Source organism: Felis catus, chromosome B2 (assembly GCF_018350175.1).
Source record: "Felis catus isolate Fca126 chromosome B2, F.catus_Fca126_mat1.0, whole genome shotgun sequence".
In the NCBI taxonomy this organism is placed as follows: Eukaryota; Metazoa; Chordata; class Mammalia; order Carnivora; family Felidae; genus Felis; species Felis catus.
Genome location: NC_058372.1, coordinates 99484425 through 99495096, shown reverse-complemented (window position 1 = coordinate 99495096; position 10672 = coordinate 99484425). Strand labels below are relative to the sequence as shown.

At 38.8% G+C, this 10672-nt stretch overlaps 1 protein-coding gene across 12 annotated transcripts in view; it reads left to right on the top strand.

The window, feature by feature from the left end:
* Positions 1 to 732: 732 nt before the first annotated feature.
* Positions 733 to 10672, top strand: part of CDK19 (cyclin dependent kinase 19) — a 194607-nt gene continuing 184667 nt past the window's right edge. For 2 of the 12 annotated variants that reach the window (XM_023254255.2, XM_045057912.1), the window contains exon 1: positions 969 to 1098. Coding sequence is in view for 7 of the 12 variants with exons in the window: in XM_045057907.1 (XP_044913842.1) it covers positions 1162 to 1400 (239 nt within the window). In the remaining 5 variants the exon portion in view is untranslated. The other 10 variants (XM_023254251.2, XM_023254252.2, XM_023254258.2 and 7 more) reach the window with 10 other exon arrangements.

The following is a 10672-nucleotide window of genomic DNA, read 5'->3' as shown; positions in this document are numbered from 1 at the left end:
CGCTGATGGTTCAGCTTTTGAAATACCGTTTTTGCATCGTAAAGAAAAAAGATTAACCTATCAGGAACAACGGAGCACATCCAATTACCAATCAAGAACGGGAAAGGAGCCAAAGCCAGGGGATACCCACGCACCAAGGAGGACGTCATTCTCTAAGTCTCAGCCAATGAGAGATTGGGCGAAGGGGGCGGGGCAACGGGCGGACCAATTGCCACAGAAAAACAAACAATCTGCAGCACAACTGTCCTAACCACAGCCCTCGCCTCTCAAACCACTGGAGCAAACTCCTGAGCAAAGCACTTGTTAAATACTTTCCACTTTCCTTCTAGCCCGGGGGCAGTTACACTGGAGTACCTTCCTCATACTAGAACAAGGGCCTTCTTTCCACCAGCTCCCAAAGACTCGCAGAAAGAATACAGTAACTTTGAGCTTTCTACCTTCACAGGAACTGGCAGTCCGGAGCTACCTGAGGGGGAGGGGCAGCCCCAGTGCGCAGGCGTGCATGCCTTGTGGAGGCGGGGCTGTAGCGGCCCAAAGCATCCTGGGTGCTGTATTTCTTTTGCTGGCAAAACTGAACTGCTCCTGTAGCCTCCGGAACTACATTTCCCCGCAGCTCCCACGGCCTCGAGGTGGGCGGGATGGTTGGTTAATGAGCTCGAGGAAGCCGCGGCGCGGCCCACCAGGTTCCAAAACAAGGAAATGAAGGGGGGAGGCGGGACTGGGGCTGCCTGCGGGAGCCGCCGCCGCCGCCGCCGCCGCGGAGGAGGAGGAGGAGGAGGAGGAGGAGGTGGCTGCCGCGGCCGCCGAGGAGTCCCTTGCTGAAGGCGGACCGCGGGGCGGCGGGCGGCGCGCGCGCGCCCGAGAGGCGGCTGTTGGAGAAGTGGAGCGGCGGTCGCGGGGGGAGGAGGAGGAGGAGGGACTGAGCGGCGGCGGCCCCCGCGTCCCGGTGCCTCTATGGGGAAAGCAGACAATGGATTATGATTTCAAGGCGAAGCTGGCGGCGGAGCGGGAGCGGGTGGAGGATTTGTTTGAGTACGAAGGGTGCAAAGTGGGACGCGGCACCTACGGGCACGTCTACAAGGCGAGGCGGAAAGATGGGTAAGAGCAGGGGCGGGGGGAGTAGGCTCGCTCGGGTCCTCGCCCTGCCCGCGACCGCGCGGGATGGGTGGGTTGGAGCCGGGTCGGGCCGTTCCCGAAGGGCGAGGCGGAGGTGGTCGCGGGGCCGCGTCCCAGCGCGGACTGAGGGACGCGGGTTCTGACTGCCCTCCCCGCGCGGCCCCGTCGCGCCCCTCGAACTCCAGCGGCAGCAGCCTAGTCGGGGGGCGTCGGTCCGGTTCCGGAGGGCGCCTTCCGCGTGCATGGAGCTGGCGGCGGGACTCGAGTTGGGACCTCGGCTGGAGGTGGAGTTTGTGGGGTCTGGTCTCTTGGGGAGACGCCGAGGGCTGGGAGAGCTTTGCCGAGTTGCCGCTCCGGCCCTGGGCTGGTGACGGTCGTTGTGGAACTTCCAATCGGCTAAGCGCCTCCCGGGGGCGGCGGTTTGAAACCTAGCGGAGGAGCTGGTCGGGCTGCTGGGGTCTTAGCCAGACTCTAGGGTCTGACCCACCGCGCATCTCTGCCCTTGGGGCCAGCCAGCCCATTGGCTTCTCAGCGTAGTCCCGCGTCCCTGTCTATACTCGGCGACTTCTGGATCCCTGCTCATTCGCCCCCGATTTCGCTTTTTCACATTCTGAATTCCGCACTTTAACTCGAATGTAGGACCTCCTCGGAGACTAACCGCGTTTTGCCCGCAGAACTTCAGAGTTCGCCTAGTTTTTTGGTAACTCGTATTCCCCCCCCCCCCCTCCCCTGTTGGATATTCTTATGCTTTCCACTCCATCCCCTGGCTAAATGACTGCGTGCTGGGGTTTATCCAGCACCTAGATTATCCGGAACGGAATGCAGAGTGACAGAGATCTGGGCCTGAATCTTTGTTTACCTGGGATTTGAGGGAGAACCTTAGTAACCTCTTAGGAAGCCTTTATTGATTGTTCTCTTAGGAGATGGCGAGCTGGATTCTGTATTGAGAACGCCTATCCTTCGTCCTGTAGGGCAGACGGGCTCTAGGACAGGTGGAACCAGCTGCCGGCGAAGGGTAGGTTTAAACCAATCACCTGCTCACCGCCCTTCCTGGGAGGAATTCTCCTCCCCCAGAGTAAGGGAGCCCAGGAACATTTATCTACCTGTCCCGCTTAGATTTCAAAGACGGTCAAAAAGTATGAGAAAGAGAGTTTTTAGCATCCTAGCGGAACATTTCTGAATAAAGTGAATATCAGTCACAATGACATTAGTAAGATTTGAAATGCTGCCTAACGTTCTGCGCACTCTGTTGTAATTGATACAGTTGATTTATGAACTCGAGGACGAAAGTTGTTAAGGTGTGTGTGCTAATTTCATAGAGAATGAAAACACAACTTTACAAATTGTTTTATCATAAAGTATGGTGAAAATCACAAGGTACTATACACGTGTAAAGGATTGTTACTGCAAGTAGTTTTGGTCTTATAACTGAAAGGGCTCCATAGTAGTCAGTTGGAAACTTCTCTCATAATTCTTTTAGTTAATTGCCAGGTGTCCTTGAATGAGTATCTTGGAATGTCAGGTACTTAAAATTAACTTGTATTTTGTTTTTGGAATATTTACTTGTTATACTGGTGTTTCTGTGGGACTATTATCAGATATATTTGAGGAAAGCACATCTAGTTTTCCTATTTGAACATTGGCATTACAAAACAAATTATATGTGGTGTTTTTCATACTCCTCATGCTAACTTTATAATGTACTTGATTTGAAATTTTTTAAATGTATTTTCTTTTTTTTTGTTGTTAAAATAACTTCCTTTTAGTAGGCAACTTTTAAGAAAAATCTGCTTCTGAATTGTATTTTGATAGCATGGGATAAAACAAAAAGCATAATTTAATTCCTGCTTCTAATTGTTCTTTTTGAATATTTTCCCCTCTAATAAAGTTTTTGATTCGACTGCACTTTCTTGAGTGAAATTTGTTTGATTAGAATTAATAAAGTTTCTTTAATATAGTAAGATCAGTCTGTGTATCTTCAAAATATGCTTTTTAAAGAAATTTTTAGGATCTGAAAGCATTAGTTGATATCACTATATTCTAAGAAAAATCATTATAAAGGTAGGTTTCCTTGCACTAGGGGTCTAGTTGAGATTTGAGGCTCTATGTTAATAGCACATCTCTTGTGGGTTGGTAGCGATGATTTTAAAGAACAAAAAGTTTTTAAAGTTTTTAGTGATCGTTCTAAATTGTGATGCAGATTTGCATAGTAAAGATTTTACACTCTGATCATAGTTAGTTACAGTTTAGCTCTTTCCGGAATTTATTTTGGTTAATTCAGAAAAAAATGTATAATGCTACTTTAGGGAGCAAGAAAGAAATCACGTGCGTACATTTAAGAGAAGTTATTCTGATGTATATAATGTAGTATATAACCAAAATCATTTGGGTCTTTTGAAGAAACACTGGAAGAAGTAATGTAACTTACAAAAGAAAAGCCTCTGTTTATAGTTTAGTACTACCTTTTAAAAAAATCTTAGAGTGATATTTCCATTAAAATAATGACTTTAACTTGGGCTGTGTTAATTATACTATGTAAATTTGTGACAGTGGAAATGAAAGATTACATTTGGGTTTTTCACCTTTAATAAAAATGTCATTTGTTCTTTTTGTTTTGAAGGAAGAGAATCTTTTGACCCAACCATCCTTTTTAAATAAATCAGGCTTAAATGTTATTCCTGAGAAACAAGTTCAGAATATTTCTAGACTTTTTAGTATGAACAAGAATTTGTAATAGTTTTCCTTTTAAAATTTGTAAAAAAAGGATATATAACAGTTTATGGTTACAAATCTCAAGACCATATTCCTCAAATTTGAAAAACTTTGATTGATAAAGGAATATTTTAAAAGGTTCTTTTGTCAATAAGAGAGTCAAACAAACATGATTCCATAGGATAATATGTCTGAAAACTGTTACACCAAACAGTACTACTATTCAGTTTTGCAGACATTCATTTAGTCTTTTGAACCACTCCAATAAAAGATTACTCCTTTTTGAGATGTCTTTAAAAGATACTTCATAATTGAAAGTGAAATGGCTGACATCTTAACAGTTTCAGTTTTGCCTTAGGGTTTCAGATGAGTAGTTTGTGACTATACATCTTAGTGTATAAAGTTTTAGATGAGTAATTGGTGATTACACATCTTGATATATGTCATAAAATCCTTCACAAATAAGTGTAGGTACATATGGATGCATACAGGTAAATAATAGGTATGGATCTATCTGCCTGGCTTTGATGGATTTTTCATATTTGGTTTGTAGTTAGAATAGACGATTGTATTTGCATTTTTTTGTGTGTGTGGGGGGGAATGTACAAAGATTAAAGATGTAGCACTGTGATCGTAGCATTTTAGAACTTTCAAGAGTTTTAGATCATTTAGTCTCACTTCTTTACAAATGAGAAAACCAGAGCTTTTAGAGGTTATCATGCCCATAGTCTCACAGCAAAGACAAGCCTCACAGAAGTTACAAGATAGTAGGAATCCAGCTCTCCTGACTGAGTTGTTGCATTTTCTAATGTGTCCTACTTCTTAATACCATACGGGGAAAACCCAAAAAGGCCACGTTAAACCTCCAGTTTTGACAAACTTATTGTATAAGCTTTTTCCATGCAAAGGATATATCTATACCAACAAATATGGAAAAGGGAAAATATTGCATGGATATTAAAAAAAGAAAAAAGAAGGAGTGCCAGCCTATAGATTCTACCATGTGTAGTTGCTTTTCTTCATCAGGTTTCTCTTCATCCTCATTATCATTACTTTTGGCCACCATCTTTCAAAAAAAAAAAAAAAAAACCCACCATTTTTGCATAGTAGCTGAATTGGTCTCTGCTGTTAGGCTAGTCTTTCCTTGTGATAGTCCAACATCCAAGTTGCTCAGGGTCATTTTTCTGCAAATAAAATCAATGATGAAACATCTTGGAAAACTACATTCTCTATCTTTCAAACCATCATATCCAATTTTAATTCCTTACTTTGGCATATAAAGCTATTTGCATTAGGATCCTAAAGTTTTCTCGTCTTTATAGCCTTTATACTTGCCACCAACTCCCAGAGTTGGTGCAAGCCATGTTTCTGTAGCATTTTTTAGCACTTACTAAGTCTTTTTCATGTCTTTTTTTTTTTTTACATTCAAAGTAAAGTGGTATTGCTCTACCATTCCTCCCTCCCTTTTCTCCTCACTCCCATAAACTTGGCCAACTCCTGCTCATACTTCAATACCCTATTCAGATAGCTTTTCTTCTAGAAGCCTTCCTTTATTCACTTTATTAGTTGTGCTTGTGCCCCTCTTTGTTCTTAGGTGTATAATATCACTATAAGTAATATTAATCTGCCCCATAAACTATTAGCTACAAATGGGTCATCATTTATTTCCAGAGTCTTGTACAGAGTTTGGCATATAATGGACACTCAGAAATTTTATTAAAAAAAAAAAAAGGTCCCATATTGGTAATACTGCCCTGATGTTTTCAGTAATTGTTTTGTTTTTTTTAAAAAAAATTTAACATTATTTGACAGAGACAGAGCATGAGTGGGGGAGGGGCAGAGAGAGAGGCAGTCACAGATTCTGAAGCAGGCTGTAGACTCCAAGCTGTCAGCCCAGAGCCTGACACAAGGCTTGAACTCATGAACTGTGAGATCATGACCTGATCCAAAGTCAAATGCTTAACTGACTGAGCCACCCAGGTGCCCCTTCAGTAATTGTTTTGAAAGCCTGCAATGCAGTGATGTTACATAAGTGGTTACCATAAATAATTTTCTAGCACTAATTAGATCTAGTATAATTTTTTTCTAAGAAATTATGTGCTGCTTTTTAAGACAGTTGATACATTTCTTTTAGTAGATTGATAAGGAACGTATGTAATTTTTTTGTTTTGAGTTAAGCATTTTTCCCTTTTAGGCCAGCTCTTGTAAAATTATTATAGAAATCTTGCGTTCTTTGCTTTCACTATCTATTTTATAGAGATGCTTAGAAATTGTGGGCATTTGGGGCACCTGTATGGCTCAGTGGGTCAGGCATCTGACTTTGGCTCAGGTTATGATCTCACAGTTTGTGAGTTGGAGCCTCATGTTGGGCTCTGCGCTGGCAGCTCAGAGCTTGCTTGGAATCCTCTCTCTCTCTCTGTGCTTCTCCCTTGCTCTCTCACTGTCTCTCAAAAGTAAATAAACATTAAAAAAAATGTAGGCATTCGAACATATTTTACGAAATTTATTGATCTTACGGGTTTATGTTAATAAATTTAGTATCTTTAGCACTTAGTAAATCAAATAAACATTGGTTTATGTTTAATTGGTTCTTCATTTATGTATTACAAGAACTTTTTGAAGCCCAGGAAAAGAAATATTTTCAATAAAATTTGATTGTTTAGAGCAGTGGTCGACAAACTTTCTTTACAAAGAGGCAGATACTAAATATTTTAGGCCTTGGGGGCCATACAGTATATGTTATAATTACTTGAATCTGCTGTTGTAGTGTCAAAAGTATCCACACACAAATGTGTAAATGAACACAAATTAGAATGTGTTTCAATAGAATTTTATTTATAAAACCAAGCGGTGAGCTCGCTTTGGCGGGCAGGCTGTAGTTTGCCCTGCTTAGTCTAGAACAGTGACGTCCAATAGATCTTCATGCAATGATGAACGTGCGTCTATGCTGTAAAGTATGGTAGCCACTAGCCATATGTGGCTCAAGGAATGTGATTACTGTGACTGAGACACTGGCTAGTAGCTGTGATGTTGGACTCGGAAGGTTTAGTCTTGGGGACGAGTAGCTTAGCAACAACATTTGTAATTTTCAAATCCATGAAGTGACATTTTAATTTTTTTTAAACTTGGTTAATCTCTACACCCAATGTGGGGCTGGAACTCAGCACCCTGAGATCGAGAGTTGCATGCTCCACCGACATAACCAGCTAGGTGCCCCTGAAGAGAACTTTTAATAAAAATGTGTAATTGACGGTGTGGACAAATGAAATAGGAAAGCCCACGTCTTTTCTTTTTTTTTTTTCTCTTTTCTGCCAAAACCTGCACAAAGCTCATGTCTTTTCAGTTACAGGCAGAATTTTGAGGCTGAAACAGTTTGAGAATGCAAACCGATACTCGAATCCATAAACTGTCAATTTGTGAATGGAATCAAGGATATTTGATCACTTTTTGAAAAAAGTATTTTTGTTAAAAAAAAAAAAGAATGTTGTTCAGTGAGTAGTACGTGCATGTGCATAAGAAGATATACAATGTGGTAGTAAGCCTTCCCTTTCCCAACCACCCTTTTCCCTTTCTAAAGACGGCCATTCTCGGTTTTCCTTTTTAGACATTTTCTTGGGGTGTGTGTATTTAATGGTAAATAGTTTACTGTACATTTCTCTATATTTTTTTCACCTTAAATGTAATTTGAAGATCATTACATAATTGATATGCAGAGATGCCTGGTTCCTCTTAATAATAGTTTCACTTGTATTCCACTGTATTGACTTACATAATTTACTTAACTATCCCTCTTGATGGACATTTAGGCTGTTACTAGTCTTTTGCTAGTACTAACACTGTAGTGAACTGTACCTAGTAGGTACAGTTTTTGTGTGTATTAGTGTAGCTAATTTAAACTCCTGTAAGCTATTTACCTTTGGAAGTACTGGCTTGAAATGATTTGCTAATATGGTGATATATGAGATATAAATCACTAAAGATTGAAAACAATGGGGCTGAGAATAAGGAAGTCTTATTCCTTAAAGGCTTTAAAAATAATTATTCATACATAAAAATGAGTTCCAAATCATTAGTTTCCATAGGAAATACAAGTTACCGTTTTAGCAGCACGAGAAAGGCTTGCCTCTGAGTTTTATGCAGGCAAAAAGTAGATCTATGGAAAGGTTTTTTTGATAGGGGTGTCAGTATTGATGAATTAAGGAATTTTACTTTTGTGTGCTATATGTTTGGACTGAATATGCTGGGTAAAAAATTAGTATGTGATGTTAAACTGTGTGCTTGGTTTGCAAAATGTTTAACTAGTGTAATGAGGTTTAGACATCAGTATAGAAGACTTGAAGGCAATATAGTACAATTCGAAATTTTCTTGGTGGTAAAGGATGAGAGTAAGACTGCTTGGTTAATGTGTATATAAAGATCAGCCTGTTCTCTTGTGACGTCGGGACTGTATGTTAGTGCTGCTTTTGGATTCCAAAACAAAGGAACAAGATATATATATATATATATATATATTTTAAAGAGAGCATTTTAATATTTTGAATTATTAACATGACTATTTCTTTAAAAAGCAGGTAGTTTTTAAGGGCTAGAACCATGAAGAGGTAGCCGACAAAGCTATTTGAAGATTCTTGTCCATTTATAAATAGCTGATAGTTCAACACTTCCTGTAATAGCCCTTTTGAGCATGCATTGTGCAGGATAAAAGAGAGTCTCAAGAGAGAAGACAGGATGTAATTCAGGATACAAGTGTGCGGCAGTAGTTTTTTTATTGAGGGTGTGAATTCTTATCCAAAAGTGAGTGAATGATCAAAGAGAAGTAAAACCCTGTAAAGTCCTTAAATAATTGGTGTCCTTATAAAGTATCTTTAATTTCTAATATAATAAGTCTTTCTAAAGGAGAAACACATGCTCCTCATAGAGGCTTTAAACCTGTTGTGTGTTTTCTATCTAAAAATATTTCTGTGACAGTTACCAAGTGGAACGTGATTAAGAAATGGATTTAATTTTGTTTTTATTGTGACCACAGACCAAAACCGTGTCATGGCAAACTATTTTGCAGATATTTGTAGATATATACGTTTGGACAGAAAGGTGAGTTCATGGTTGCTGGAAAAGTAAGGTAAAACTTTTGCCTTATAGGTGGGCTAGTTGCATCTTTCTGTGGGAAAGTTATTCTCCTTAGGATTGTGATCTGGGGCACAAAGTGTGTTGCTTTTTACAAAAGATAGTTTCCTTTTTCTCTTTCCCTTTTGTAATGTAATTATTATACTTGCATTTTAAGAGTGACTTAGACACTGAGTGAATCCAGTTGTTTTGGATTTAGGCGCAAATTTAAAAAAATGTGAGCTTCCTTTTTTTCTGAAGAAATTATATGTAATTTGAACTTATGTTAGTAACTTATAAAACCAGAGTTCTGTTCACTGATTTCTCAGCAATCTTTTGATCTATATATTTGTGTCAAAGTGGAAATATTTTTATTTTTATGCTATTAAAATTTATCAGATAATAGTTGTACATGATTTAAAAAATTCTAACAGTTAAACTATATATAAAATGAAAAGTAAAAGTCTTCCTTCTTATTGTCCACTCCCAAGCTTCCCTCATTTTTCAAAGATAGCCAGTGTTGACTGTTTCTGTTTTAAGTTTTGCTGGTGCTTACTAGTATAACTTTAAGTAATATGCATGTAAAAAATAATATGCATATAATTCTATGTTCTGACTTATCAACGTTAGGCATTTTTTGTTGATTTTCCATTAGAAAAGCTGAGCAATTTCCCATCTCAACATTCAAATTTATTACCTTTGTTATTTTACATTTTTTGTGGCAAATACTTTTATAACTTTAAATCATAAACTTAAATCTTTTTTTTTTTTTTTTTTTTTTTAATTTTGATTAGGCTCCTTGCTGAACGTGGGGCTTGATCACAGGACTGAGATCAAGAGTCACATGCTCCACTGACTGAGCTAGCCAGGCACTCCATTAAATTTCTTTTTCTTTCTGTCTTTAAAAATTTTTTTATTCTTTTTTTTTTTTTTTTAACATTTTTTTTCTTTTTTTAAAGTAATCTCTACACCCAACAACCTGGGGCTTAAACTCACGACCCTGACATGAAGAGTCACATGCTCTACCAGCTGAGCTAGTCAGCTATTCCATTAAATTTCTTTTTCTTTCTTTTTTTCTTTTATTCTTTTTAAAAAAAATAATTGGTGTTCTTCTAAAATATCTTTAATTTCTGATATAATAAGTCTTTCTAAAGGAGAAACACACCCTTCTTATAGAGGCTTTAAACCTGTTTTTATTTAAAAAAAAATTTTTTTTAAGTAATCTCTACAGCCAACATGGGGCTTGAACTCATGACCCTAAGATCAAGAGTCTCATGCTCTACAGACTGAGCCAGCCAGGTGCCCAGATTTCTTTTTCTTGATTTATCAGTTTAGATACTATTTGTCTTCCTGATATGGATATTAAGAAAAGTGATATATTTCTCTTACTCTTTTTTCTCTATCTCTAATAAAATTTCCAATTTTTAAAGTAGACATTTATAGCATCCTGCTTTTTGTCTATGAGTTGATTCTAAAAAGTGAACACTGAAAACCATTTAATAGCCTTAAAATATTATGATTGTGAAAGTATTTGTTGTGGGATGAATTAGTATATTGAGACCCGTGGAGAAGGAAATATAATCTTGTGCATTAAATAACTGCTGCTGGTCTTCCAGGTATTAAGGCCTAATGGGTCTTCTTAAGTTCTTTTGCCCTTCAAGTATCTGGATCATACTTAGCTAATAGTGTTTCTTTATATCTCTTAGGTGCTTTTTCTTGGATTTTTTTTTTTTTTTGGTTC